The following is a 14717-nucleotide window of genomic DNA, read 5'->3' as shown; positions in this document are numbered from 1 at the left end:
TCTAATTTTGCATGAGTAGCTATGGCTGTACCCAAGGAGTGGGAGACAATGGATGCTCACACAACTCATGCAGTGCAGGGGGGCGGTGGGCGTTAACACATGTACAAGCTTTCTTTCTCTTTATTCGATGGAGTAGACACATACAATAACAACAATTCTCTGGCTTCATGATTGTAATGAATTAAAAAAAAAGTCAGAAGCACGCATTGTTTTGTATGAAAGAGGGTCTGTTTTCCTCTTGTTGGTTTTCTCTTAAAAAATAAAATCTGAATTGAATGGTAGCATGCTTTATGATCTCTGTTTTACAAAACTGACTGTAGCAGTGAGAAAAGTAGAGAAGACAAGATAGAAAAAGAGCACGTGCGTCGTTGTTGGCATGTGCACGAGTCGAAAGGTATTTCTAAATGATCCAGAAAATAGGGTGTGGCACTCCGCAAGCCCATGGACCACTCTCTATCTCTCTCTTCCCCTTTCTCTAATGTATGCTGATGGAGTGGTTGGTTGCATAACATACAGCCAGTAGGTAGCTCAAGTTCAGTCATCTCACTGGGCTGTAGTGCACGTGCATGTGTGCTACGTAGGGGTGTGTTTGCTTTCTCTCTGTCTCTCCACGCCCCCCATCTTTCATCCCGGTCCCCCCATAGGTTCGATGCAAAGGTAACAGAAAGACTGGGGGCTTTATAAAGATCCACTTTTTCACTCGGTCTCTCTCTGCTCGTTTCATTTCTTCGGTTTTTCTTCTTTCCATCAGCACACATCAAAATGCCCAGCAAGAGGAAGAAGAACAAGCGTCGCATGAGGAGGGTGGTAAGTGGTGGCAGGCGCACTTTTTCCCCAGTAGGTTTTTATTTTCGACATGATCATATCCAAAGTCTATTGGACATAATGGGAATATGATCTCAAATCAGTTAAGTTAGTCTTTTGGAAAATGTCGAGGAAAATTACATTTTGTAGCCTACAGTTTTTGATTGCGGTGGTTCTTTTAAACATAGGCTATGTATGTCTTTTTTATCGTTTACCCCCCATGAGACAAAACCTTGTTTTTGTGACCCTTTCCTAATAGCCATATCAACAGAAAAGTGACAAAAAATGTTTTCACTTCGTTGTTGTTGTTCTTTTGTGACGCTCTCAACTCCGAGGAGCGCTCCAAGCTCCGTGCGTAAAATCTCACCAAGACAGAAGTGTCTACTAAAAAATGGACTCAAAGGTACCAGAGACAAAGAAAATTGTTAACTTCTTGGCTGTACTACCGTTGCCACTTGCGTTCTCAGCACGCTCTGGATAAAACGGTAAACATGCTAGGATGGATAGTGCAGGTTTGTTTATTACTCTGTTTTTGAGCGTAAAAGTACAACATTAAAAAAAATCTACAAATGTATATATTGCCCCCCCATCTCTCATGCACACAGGTACACACTTTACAGTACATACAGTACTCACTGTCTTCACTTATGATACACTGCAATACTTAATTATTCGATAATTGTAATTATTTAACAAACAGCAGCAGCAAGCCAATGACACGATATTTATATGACTCCTAACCTCTTCTAGCGAACTGGGAGACATTTTACAATATTGTACATCCATGCATTCTACTTCTGAACATTCAGTGCCCAAAGAGGAGTGGGACTTGTCAGAGGGGGGAGGGCTGTATCAGTGTGAAGGTAACAAGGAGGCTCTATTTTCTAAGAGGGCAAAGGTTACTCCACCAAACATAGTTCTCTATCATTTCTTGCAATCATAATACTTAATAGTTTCAAACAATACTCTATTATCAAATTACAACTTCAAATGACCACTTGCTTCACCATTTACATGAAGCCCAGTCCTCCAGCAAGAAAAGACTTCTCCCCCACCCTTCCCAAGCCTCTCTCTGGCTAGTCCCTGACTCTCAGAACCTCACAGCACTGTATTTGGTAGTGTGTTGGCTAAAAGAATGTCTTGCATTTGTTTTGCCAGATTGGAGTCTGCACAATCTCTCTGATTCTCTCAGAGACTGCCAGTGACACTCACAGTTAAAAATGGCCCTTGAAGTCACTTACAGATGGGTGTTATCACCAATTCCCTCTTAAGATACAGTATCAGAGCACAGGAAGGGAAGGAGCTGCTTTAGGGCCTCCTTTAAGACAGCCTAAGAAACACAATTAACAACTTTGATTATTTGAAATGTATATATTACTCTGTAGTAGCAATGTTTGAAACAAGCTATTTTTGGGCGAAGGAAGGGAGGGGTTGTTTTGACATTGGCTAGGTGGACAGGCATAGGCTTTTTGCACTAACTGGCTGTCAGCCTAACAAAAGCATTTTTGGGGAGTGATTGTAACCTGATTATAACCTGATTATGATGTGATTAGGCCCACTGTCTGGCCTGCGGAACACCCATCAGTGCTGCTGACTCGCACGGTTTTTCCATTCCCGCTTCACCAAACCTGTCAGTACTGCTTTGATTCAACTAATTAGCTCCCATTATCTAACAAGCTTTGCTAGGCCCATTCCCAGTTGTCCAGCCCCTCCCTTTAGTGGTTTGCACTCCTAAAATCTCCATTAAAGCCTGAGGGGGTTTTGTCCTGAGCAGAAAAAACATGTAGAATGGCATGCCTGGTATTCCTGCAGACTGACAACAACATCAGTATCTGAACACTATGAAGGACTCAGTAGCATTTCGACCCATTAAAGCCCTTGTAAATTAAGTGTCAAAGGGTTTCAAACTATTTTTCAGATATCAAACTTTAGTAGGATCAGTCGATTGAAAGAAAATATCTAGTGAAGTTCCCCTAAACAAATTTAATTGTACTAAAGAACATGTAAAGTATAATTTTCTGCAGCAGAAAAAGTCATAGCTGCAAGATGAGTGCATGACAAGAAACTTAAAATTGGTTCCCACTGTAATGACAAGACAACAATCATTGACCCAGGCGTTTTTGGTGTCTTTCCCTCCTCACAGCAGGCTCAGAGGAGAGCCCTTGAAGAACAGCATGCAGCCAATCCTCAAGTCAAAGCAAGTCCCGGGATCGCAGTGAATGCGCCACCTGCAGCAACTCCAAAGAAAGCGGCTAAAGCTCGAGCACCAGCTCCAGTAAAGATCCCAGCACCAGCTCCAGTAAAGATCCCAACACCAGTTTCAGCACCAGTTCCAGTAAAAATCCCAGCACCGGCTCAAGTAAAGATCCCAACACCAGTTTCAGCACCAGTTCCAGTAAAGATCCCAGCACCGGCTCAAGTAAAGATCCCAGCACCAGTTCCAGTAAAGATCCCAGCACCGGCTCAAGTAAAGATCCCAGAACCAGTTTCAGCACCTGTTCCAGTAAAGATCCCAGAGTCTGTTCCCATTGTGGAGACCCCCATTGTGGAAACCCCTATCGTGAAGACACCCATTGTGGAAACCCCCATCGTGGAGACCCTCATTGTGGAGACCCCCATCGTGAAGACCCCTATCGTGGAGACGCCTATCGTGGAAACCCCTATTGTGAAGACCCCCATGTTGGAGACCCCTATCGTGGAAACCCCCATCGTGAAGACCCCCATTGTGGAAACCCCCATTGTGAAGACCCCCATCGTGGAGACCCCTATTGGGGAAACCCCCATTGTGAAGACCCCCATTGTGGACACCCCCATTGTAGAACCAGAACCAGTTGTACAAGAACCTGTCCCAGTTGAAGTAGCAGCACCAGAGCCTAAGGCTGCGGTGTTGGAGCGTACTCCAGCAGACGTTAAGGTTGAAGTCGCAGACCCGGTCTCTGAAGAAGAACCAGTCATTGAGACTCCACCAAAGGAGCCCTCTATAGTAGAAGCTACGATAGTACAAGAGGCGGAACCCATCATTCCTGAAACAGAACCAGTAACAGAGGTAAGAACTGCTTTGTTTCATACACATACATTTGACCATTTTGTTCTCCCATAGTCAGTAAAATGGGACTTTCGGAACCAGTGGAGTCCAATAGCAATAAAACGTCCAAAGTTAACCAAAGAGTACCTAAAGCACTCTCAGTAGACATGATCCCTAATGTTTTTTTTTAAGAAAATCACCATGTCATAGCTATACATGAAGTGATTATTTAAGGAATGTTTTGAGGGTTTTTCTCTAGGTCTGGTGTGAAGGCTCCTGAAAAGCCATTTACTGCATGGCTGTAGATTTTAACAGGAGCTTTAGATTATCTTCTTTACCTCGGCTGTTTCTTTAAATAGTATGTCAATGTTTGTTTGAGTTATGTGGACGACCAGTTTCGAGGCTGTTTGCTCAAATAGGATGTGCTGTGGCTGGGTTCCTATGGATATGCTGTGGCTGGGTTCCTATGGGAGTAAGGAGGTGGAGTTGGTGGGGGGTGAGAGGCAGAGGGAACAACATGTTCCATTTAGCAAAGAGGTGGGAAGTAGGGGAGAGATTGCAGGCTACATGACTGGGAGACTTGGCCGATCCATTACAGCAGTCTTTATACATTATCACCTACATTACAACATGTCTGTGTCACTAAGCAACATGTCTTTCTTTGAAACGTAACTGCTTTTTAAATGATTGGATAAAATTGATGGGTAGCTTGTTCTCTAAAATAGAGTCATGTCGTCGGTATATAGTGGAATTGTCTTCAATTGAGTTAATGAAGTCAGTGAGTAAGATGAAAAATCTTGTTGTCAGTTGTATTTAACGACATAGAATATAGAATTGCACAAACTCTGTATCTAAACTGCATTTTTTTGTACACAGAGTTTTTACCAAAAAAAGTATACCACTAAAGTTTCCCAACGCTTTTTCCTGGTCCAAATCTATCCATTTCCATTTGCAAGAAAAAAATGATGATCACTAAGTCTTTGTTGCTTCATACAAACATGCATACATTTTGGGAACATAATGTTCAGCCAGTAGACTGCAGGCTATGTGCAACGGCACACACAAGCTGCACACTGCACATACAAGCACATACCCCCCCCCCCCATGCATGCACATGCATGTGCTGATGCTGATGTGTTATCGGTGGCATGGCCATTTTCTTTCAGTGGGTGCTACACTGTTCTCCAGTAATTCCTGGGTCATCCTGTTAACTTTTAGTTGGAAGTAATGGCTGTCACCTTTAAGCCCTACATGTTTTGCACTTCCCACTGAGGTATACAGAACCAATTAAGACGTTTTGATTTCCGATGGACAGCCTATCGTAGCTGTTAAGCCATGGCATTATCCACCCCTCCCTCCTTTTGTCCCTCCCTCCCTCCCTCCCTCCACACCACCAGTCTCTCTTTTTCTTCCCTTCTTGCCTTGCTTCTTCTCCACTCCTTCCCTGCTTGCAGATGTGCCAGATTCAGTTCAGTTGCTCACAAACACATTGAGATACACATGCACTGTAGCAAAACGAAGAATTAGCAAACTGCAAACATACAGAAGCAGGTTAGATGTATTTAATGTGCTTTGTTTTATGAACTATTCTCAATCTTGACTTTGTAAAACTTTACTTAAATACATCTTATACACTTGTAACCACAGTACTGCAAAAAAGTGTTCTTTCTGTGACAACTTGTGTCAGGCTAGAGTTGGTTGCCACTCTGTTAGTTGGTCAATAGACGATAGAAGCAGGCATAAATGGGACTTGTATTCAGCTGGCTTTGGAACCAAAGAGAGTTGGCCCCTCCGCTTCTGGTTGTCACTACGGAGAACCAGGTGAGTTTAAACCCAGCTTGCACCCAATCTACAGAGCTGGCGAATGTGTTGGGTTTTTCTTCAGCCTGAGCCAACGGGTGCAGCTCATGCTGAGACTGAACATTTTGTACCAGTTTGCTCCTTCTGTGCTCCTGCAGCCATGCACTCCTCCCCCTTTTATTCCTTCACCCTCTTTTCCTTGTTAATTCCTCTCCCTCATCACCCTTCCTTCCCTCCCACCACTTGTTCCTCTCTGTCTCTCCTTTCACCATCCTTCACTTTGATTAGCCTTTGGTATCTGGTGTGTGAAGAGAGGCTTTCAGACAGCTGTCCCAACCTTTTTAAAGTATGTGGCAAATGTCTAGTGAAGGGAGTACTTGGAGAATATTTGCTTTCAGTTTGCTCACATTAAAAATGCTAATTGCAGCCTGCTTACAGTAATAATTAGAAAGCATATTTTCTTTTATCACATTGGACATGATAGCCAAAAAGAGAGACAAAGGTGGGTGACAAAGATGTGTGAAGGGATGCTTTTAGTGTTTTTGGACTTGGTTGGAAAAATGATCACTTTGTGGCAAAGTACGTGGAGATACCAACCCTCCTCCCACAAGTGTCCAGCTTTCCTCCTCACATTGGACATGGAGCCCTCCCCCCATTTCCTGGCAACTTTTATGGGTTTGTTTTCTGGGGCCCTATAGGGCTTTGTTAGCTGAACCATACACTACATAATAGTCAAAAGACTCAAAAGTCAAAAGGGGTGTGTGTACGTGTGTGTGCGTGTGTGTGCTTGGGTGCGTGTTGTGTGTGAGAGAGCGCTCAGAGATCAGTTGGAACAGAGATCATTGCATCCAGGTACATTTTGTCCTTTATAGGTTAAATGGTCTCTATAAAAGTCTGTTTCTAGGCCAGCTTTGGTTTGTGCTGGATTTGTCTCTGGTGAGCCAGGATCTGTCTGCAGATCAGTTTGGTACAAAGTGTTCTGGTACTGGGGCAGACAGTAGGTGGTGTGTATACTGTATGTATGTGTACGTGTACATGTACGTGTGTGTGCATGTGTGCGTGTTTTCCTGCCAAGCAAAGGACGACCTAGTCAACCCCGTCCCCCTTTCCTACCCTCTTCCCTTCTCTCCCCTATGCTGTCCATCCAAGGCTATAGGTGCTGCTCATATTAACCCTTCTCAACTATAGGTGCATTTTTCTTCTCTTGGGTTTTGTTCAGAAGTCGCCAAATGCGGAAGAACAGGATTCCTCACCTCTGCACGGCGCAGAGAAAGAGGTGGAGATGGTCAAGTAACTTGAGCTTTATCATGATCTTTTACGCTGTCTTCCAAAAGAGTTTCCACTCTGTTTGAACTACTGTAGATAGATGGACTTAAGGAATTTGGCCAATGGAGGATTAGGCTCTTCTTAGTATTGCTTTGCCAGACCCTCCTCCAAAGTGCTGCGGAGGAGGGTCTAGCTAGTCCACACAGCATTCAGGGACGGGAGAAAAACGTGCTCTGATTCGTTGGCATTTCTTCAAACCAATCACAATTGTCTTGGGCGGCAATAAGCTCCGCATTGAGCCGCTGCAAAACAGCCTTGGGAAGGAACTTGTTTTGGTGGAACGTGTATGTTCAAAAGTTGTTTTAGTCATGCAACAAAAAACTTAGATTGGACAGATAGTCTAGCTAGCTGTCTCAATTTACCCTGCAGAGATCTGAAGAACAGTTAACAGTCCTCATAAAACAGCCAGAGTTTGAAACTCCAACACAAAGAAAACAGAAGGAAAAGGGCCTTTGAAAAAATACATGCATCTGACGGAATTTTCTGCGGCACTGGAGTAATCCCAGAAGTGGAACGTTGTGGAAATAGACTAGGCTGTTCTTGACTAGCTGTAGCATCCTGTATGCACCAGACTTGTCCTACATTGAAGACAGGCTGGTACAAAACAATTTAAATAATTTACCGTTGGACTATGAAGATTTAAATTATGTATGTGCTGCTCCCTGTAACTGCCACTATGGTTCAACACACTTGCACATGCCCAGTGGGTGCCGCCAGTAGCCATTTCAGTTATTGCCAACCATTCCAGTAAATCAGTGGCACAATAGCACAGAAAAATAAGGCAAATATGGATGACTGCCATTATTTGAGCATTGTCTGTGCATGTGTCTAGAAAATAAGTTTGAGTAATACCAATAATTCTATGAATAGTAGTACAAGAAGAATGTAAGTGCCAACTACAGAACATTGCCTCATGTTCTGGTAAATATTCAGTGTTTCGCCCAAGGACACTTTAGCTGGAATTTTCTCTTTCCATTGGCATCTAGCAACATTCTGTAAAGAAAGAAAGATGGGAGTTTTAATGTTCTGTGGGTTTTTGGAGTGGGGACCTGATGAAAGTAGATAATTTAGGTGAATATTTAACTTTTCTGAATCTGAACTGGGTTGTAGAAAGGGGCCGAGAAAAGGGCGTATCAGCTTCCCACTATGCAATTGGTTGCAACATTCCTGTAGGATGTATAGTGTTCCTCCCCCACTCCTGAACGGCAGCTACACTCAAACCCAAAGCATACTCTAAGAGTGTTTGCATGTGTGTTTGTAGACCAGCAGTGCAACTTTATGATCTGAAAACACTCTAATTTTAGATTAGATTAGATTAGATTCAACTTTATTGTCATTACACATGTACAGGTACAAGGCAACGAAATGCAGTTTGGGTCTAACCAGAAGTGCAATAGCAGTAAGTGCAGGATATACAATGGTTCCGTAAGTGCAAGACATGGATATGTAATGAATAAATATAGAAAAGAATACTATTATAAACAGAGTTTTACAGATGGACAGAGTTTTACAGATAATTTTGGCAAAAGATTTCGTTTTTTGGAGATCAAGAAGACTCTCACTGTTTTTTTCTTCTGTTAAAAGCCTTGAGGCATTACAGTTTTGCTGACAAACAGTTCTGTACTAGATAAGTTTTGCAGTTTTGCTCTAGGCACGTTTTTAGGACAGATGTGTGTGCCCCTTCCAAAGTGTGACCTTTAACTGTTGAGAACCCCCCCCCAAAAAAAATAAAAGAACAGGATAATGGCAGCATCGTAACTGTTACATAAGGGCAAATATTTTAAATTGGCTGTAAAAGCATGTTAATGTGGTGCCTTTTTAAAAGCATTAGATCAAAATACAAGTATATCTTTATGACTGTTTTGCTGACTCGTCAATAAATCTTTTCCATCATAGGTCATACCCCAAGCCGACGCTCCAGTTGCAGCCCCTGTTGAGACTGAGGTAAGAACAGACCTGCATTTAATTTTCTCTCACACACACAAGCACGTACACGGCCCCTATATGGAGCATGATACAGAACAGTCATTGAGTACAGAAAAGGCAACTGCTGTGGCCTTTAAGGTAAAACATTTCAGTACATGTGGCTGTTTTGCACATATGTGACACCAAAACAGCAAAAGACGCCATACATCAAATCAGAGTAACTCAGAGTTTCCACTTATGTTTTATAAGTTTCTAGCAGCAGTAACTGCCCAAGAGACGCCCCTTTATTGTGTTACTTAAGCTTCACACCTTATAAACACGCATTCCCTCAGGTCTAATTCTTGTATAAATCGCAGTAGCCTACTCTGATCACAATCTGGCTCACCTACTCCCAGCGTTTTCAAGGGGAAAAAAATTGACCATACAGTACATGCTGGAATTGTTGAGATGCAATTGGGCCAACATTCCTGAAAAACACAGTTAGTACAGTCAGTTAGATTTGTCCGTTGTATGATTACTTTAGGCCGTGCTGTTTGCTGATAAGTCTGTTTAAGCTGTTGTCTTGTTGCTCTTCTATTCATCTGTCCATCCATATACTGATCCATTTATCTATGTCTGTTTTTATTTCTCATTCTCCAGATTCAGACAGAGGAGACCATAATCGTAACCACAGAGATTGCACAGGTACGACTGATCTTCTGTATGACAGCGAGGCTTGACATTATAGTTGTATCATTATAAAGTGTTATATGCCCACTTGTTCCTCTGTTGCATCATGTTGCATGGTTCCTTAATGTGTGCCGTGTTGGTTTTGCATGTGCAGACGCATGATGTTTGCGAGCAGGAAACTGAAGTGAAGGCTGAGGCCTTGGCAGAGGAAGAAGCAGTAGTCGAGGCAGAGGTGGCCGTCACAGACGATAACACCGCACCAGAGCCTGTAGCCAAAGCCGCTGAAGAACCAGTGGTAGAAGCGCTTACAATTGACCAAGTCTGTGCTGAAGCAGAACCCGCTGCACAAGAGGTGGTTACAGAAACAGTGGTGGAATCAGTGGAGGAGGTCATTGCAGAGAAAACGGAGCCAGAACAGGTGACTGAAGCTGTTGTCAGTCTTGTAGTCCAAGTTGAGGGTGAAGAAGTTGAAGCTGAAATAGAAGTATTGGCTGAAGAAGATGCGCCTGAAATCCCTGCTGAGCCTGTTACATTCACAGAGGTGCCACGTTGATAAAAAATACTTTTCTCTCTCTTTTTTTCCTCTTTTTTCATCTGCTTCCATTAACACAAAATTATACAGAAGATCTTTTTTGACATTAAGGTAGTGTTTACGCTTTTATTTTTTGATTGTGTGTTCCTTGTGTGCAGCATTTGGTTTGAACAGTTGTGGTTTTTGTGGATATTCCCCATTATTGATTGTCTGTAGCTTTGCTGTTAAGTAATATTAAACCAAAGATTTGCATTAATTTTTGTATTCAAAAGTAGAACTTCCTCTTTGGCTACATCTGTATTCTGACATGGTTCTTCATTTACACAACTTCTTTTAAAATGTTACTTAGCGGCAAAGCCTAATGACATATTCTTTTGTACACATTAGGATGCTCCTGTCCAATCTATGGAAATCCCAGTGGTGAGTGTATGTTCTTTTACCCCATAAAGACATACTGTACATTACATGATTTATGTATTAGCTTCCTTAGAGGGGCTTTTGCTAGAACCTTTGTTTTGCAGATCTTGATTAACAATTTTTTTTGTATAAATAGTAGTAGCTGTAATCCTACTCTACAGTGATAATACAAAAGTAGAAATTTGACTTTGGCCATATTGCCATGTGTTGTACTGACTATTGACCTGGTAGTATCCGTTGTCCCACCAGGTGACAGAGACCGTCCCTGAAGCTCCAGTAGAAGAGGCTAAAGGCCCCGTAACTGAAGTTCAAGAGGTAAAACCGTAACTCTGAAGCAGTTTGATTTGAGACTGCATTCTACAAAAATAGATCACCCTGAAATCAGAAGTTATGCTGTTAATGCATCAGTGAACTGTATCATGTCACTATTAGGATATTTCCGTCCATGTTTGATTTGATAGCAAATTCAACATCCCTCTCTGAATATGTGATGTGCATTGATCAAAAGCTTCAGTTGACACGTTCTCCTGGGATACTTACTAATTAATTCCCCTCATCAAAATCTCATCTTGTTACCTTTTTTCTCCAGACTTCTGACACCCAGGTCATTGCTGACAGCCTGGTTGATGACTTTGTTGTCACAGAATCTGTCTCAGCAGTGGAGGTTGCCATTGCTGAGTCTGCTGCTCTCCAGCCGGTAAGAACTGCACAATGAGAAATCCATCATAAGACACTGCCAGTGTCACTATTATTAAGCAACAAAGACAATTGGCATTTCTTTGGCATCCTGCCTCTGTGAGCAGAATAGTTTCAGCTAAGGTGACCTGAGCGGTGGTGACTCATTTACTCAATTCAGTGTAATGTTTGTCATTTCATTTTTGAACTAAGCCTGACTGAAATGTTGCTTTAGACCTTTAGATTCAAAGACCAAGAACATGTTTTTGCCATATTTTTTGCATATAATCCATTTGTGAAAATACTATTTTTTTTTTTTTACTATGTGCTATATTTAGGAAATTGTGGAAGTAAGTGACACCTTCAACACGCTATCAGAATCAATGGATGTGACGCCTGCTTCTGCCCCCGCCCCTGCAGAGGAAATGATCATTGTGAGTTACTGTCTGGCTTTAATCACTGTATACAAACTTTTAGTATGTAACAGACATTAGGGGTGCACAGTTCAGAAAATGTCACAATTCAATATCGATTTTTAGGCTCAAGATTCGATTCAAAATCGATTTTCAATTCAAAAACGGTTCACAAAAAAAAAAAAAAGATTCACAGTATGTAAATGTAGTTACTTTTCCCTGCCGTTATAAAACAAAAAAAAAAGAATTGATTTTTGAAATTCTATGAATTGATTTTGAATCTGTAGAGCTTGAATCACAATATGATTTTTCTTGCACACCCCTAACAGACATGGCATTAAAATATATATATAGTATTAAACCCCCATATGAAAATAATATGCGAATCGTCCTGTGTTACTTCCCTCTTTTATTTGGCTTATTCAAAGAGCATACAGGGCTTTTTTTTCCTCTGGGGTTCTAGTGACTTCTAACCGCCTCTCTTCCTCCTTTCCTTTACAGAACACCACTGCTGAGCAGACATGTATGGATGTGCTGTCAGAAGAGCCAAAGCCAGAAAACTGTGACATGCCATGTCAGATTCAGCTCGCTGTGGAGTCTACGCAGCTCAGCTCAATGGTAAGAAGCAATGCTGAAATCTTTCCAATGTTTGTTATTAATATTGTGAATTCACTCACCAGATGTCTTGTTTTCGGCTCAGGAAATGTCAGTGGAGCCATCACTGAATGGACACATTGTTCCAGAGGTTTCCATTGAGGGCTAGATACACATCTCAAAGCTTGGAAGACCTTTTTTTCTTTTTGTAAGTTTAATAAAATATTGAATCAGTCCTTTTTCAGAAAGATTGGATCTCATTTCTAAGTTGATTTTTTTACTCTGACTATTAACCTTTTTTAAATGGCCCAGTTTACACCACTTCCAGCAGCCACTAACTAGACCCCTGTCTTCTTCTTTGTGTCTTTCAGATTCCCCTTTGGCGATATGGAGGACTCAGTGACCTTGTTTACTTTAAAAGGGCTTACGCCAGGAAATTGAAGGGACATCCACTCTTTGAAGTGCCTTTCTGGGCCTGGTTCCTGTCAAAACACCAAACCAGATGCCAATATGCCCAAACCTGCTAAATTCAAGTCGGCAGAACAGACTGTTGTCATAAGTGTGCACAATTGAAAGATGGAGATTCCAAAAACAAGATAAATGGCAGTGCCTGATTTTTTTTTTTTTTTTTTTTTTTGCATGTTCATCTCTCTGGCAGATCTGCTTCCATACTGCATACACTCAATGCATGTGAAAACTGTAGCGGCGATGAATGTTGCTACAGTTTGTACTTGGGCCTATATTCATATGGGTGGGAGAGACAACTTGTTCTGTTGTTTTTTTTTGTTTCACATTTCAAAGGCACTTTTTTACCCTTAAAGACAACACATCTACAAAGGTCTCCCTCCATTTCGATCTCCTTCTCTGTATTCCAGTTCTCCCTTCTGCCTCAACTACGTGCCAAAGCTGTTAGTGTGATCCTAAAACACATCCTAAAGTTATGGGTTTAGGTTTTATGGCCACTGGAAAAGGACAGAGTCTGAGGGGGAATTTTTTCACTTTCTTTTTTAATTTTTTTTTAAATTCATTTTGTAAGGACCATATGATGTGCTACAGTCTTGTGTTCAAATTCTGTGCTCTGGAGGGAAAAACATAATGTGATCTGGCGATAAGGATCACTCATGAGCTGACTTTGAAATAAAGCTGTATCTCCTAATGATTCAGGAGTACTTGTTTTACTTTCTATACACTATTCACTTACACGAACTACATAGGAGAAACAGTCTGAAATGCAGTGTGAAACACAATTTTGATCGCTAACATTTGTAGCTAAAGGGGCCAGAGAATAAAGTGGCTTCTGAGGTAATATGGGTCACAAAATAAACCCCACAAAAAATGCATAACATACAAGCTTTGACCATGCCAAAGTCTTGAGTTATTTAAAAAAAAAAGAATTGTCAAGTGCAATACCTTTATGTTAAAATTACATGATTGCAATTTCACAAGATCACAACAATCGCTGGATCACACAAAGTAATGCATTTGTGTCTCAATTTATAGTTAACTAAACCATTAAAGGCACGGTTGGTAACCATTCCAATATATAAAATGTTTATATATTGTTTGAAAAGGTCTTTACACCTGACAGAACTAAATAACCTATGGGCTCTGAAAAAGGAGCGCAAAAGATCCATTATCTGTAGCCGCTTTACTCCTGTAAAAAATGCCCACCAATCACTGCCTTGCGGTCCGCTTGGAAAGAACCAATGAAAGGCCTCCTCTCCCCGCCCGTCTGTGTAAAAGCCTGAGCTCAACGTGCGTCGTCACCTAACTCCACAGCGCTGCGGAGGGACACGTGTATAGACCATGCTAGCAATATTACAGCTTGTTTTAAACATTTGGCGCAATAAGCACAGTAAAAGTCCCGTAAGATATCAATGCATGGAAAAATAAGCCTTCTTCGTTTAACTCTCTGGAGGCCGGTCTTACATACAATTTAACGTTTGATTGACACATTTTGGGTAAATCATTTAAAAGAAATCTACTGTAAAAGAAATGTACTGTGAACCTACGTGCTACACTTCTAACATTAGTGGTAAAAGGGTTTGGCTCTTTTGAAATAGAATCAAAATTTAATGAGTAGTTAATAATTAAAATAAGAAATACTTACTGTTCACAAACAATGTTTCATGGAGACCATTGAAAAAGTAGCATGTTTCAGATAAGACAGAGTTACTTAGTTATGTTTTACATACATTCTTATGACAATCTTTGTCCATTTATTCATATAAGCCACTGTGAATCTTCAAAGTAAAGAAAAAAAAAACCACCAAAATATATTTGCCTCAAAATCAAAAGGTTCTTTTAATTATTTGCTTTTGCATTGAAATTTACATTCATATTAGTATAATGTAATTTGGTACAGTAAACACTGCCGGTGTGTGGTTCTGCTATTCCCTCTCTTAATGCTATGATACTGTCAAAGAGAATTTTTTCTTACTTAGGATTATTGGCCCCTCATGTTGGAATTTTAACAAAATGCAAAACAGGAGCAAGAGGAAATAAGAAAACCAAAACGTAACAAAAAAAAAAAAGA

General features: G+C 41.1%; 1 protein-coding gene across 8 annotated transcripts; it reads left to right on the top strand.

Moving 5' to 3' along the window:
- Window positions 1–536: 536 nt before the first annotated feature.
- On the top strand, window positions 537–13340 carry si:dkey-164f24.2 (calphotin). 8 transcript variants are annotated; one of them, XM_032515295.1, is made up of 13 exons: window positions 537–807; window positions 2948–3077; window positions 3186–3850; window positions 8852–8899; window positions 9521–9565; window positions 9705–10091; window positions 10470–10502; window positions 10749–10814; window positions 11089–11196; window positions 11513–11608; window positions 12089–12205; window positions 12288–12383; window positions 12543–13340. In XM_032515295.1, the coding sequence occupies exons 1-12, from the start codon at window positions 763–765 to the stop codon at window positions 12348–12350; spliced, it is 1803 nt and encodes a 600-aa protein (XP_032371186.1). In that variant the 5' UTR covers window positions 537–762; the 3' UTR covers window positions 12351–12383; window positions 12543–13340. The 8 variants fall into 8 exon arrangements, with proteins under 8 accessions (XP_032371186.1, XP_032371183.1, XP_032371185.1 ...); XM_032515292.1 differs by having other exon boundaries at window positions 2948–3112; window positions 3191–3850; XM_032515294.1 differs by having other exon boundaries at window positions 2948–3115; window positions 3218–3850.
- Window positions 13341–14717: the final 1377 nt, after the last annotated feature.

The sequence above is a fragment of the Etheostoma spectabile genome, chromosome 5 (genome assembly GCF_008692095.1).
Source record: "Etheostoma spectabile isolate EspeVRDwgs_2016 chromosome 5, UIUC_Espe_1.0, whole genome shotgun sequence".
NCBI lineage: Eukaryota > Metazoa > Chordata > Actinopteri > Perciformes > Percidae > Etheostoma > Etheostoma spectabile.
Note: the sequence above shows the minus strand (reverse complement) of the source record. Positions and strands in the feature narration are given on the sequence as shown.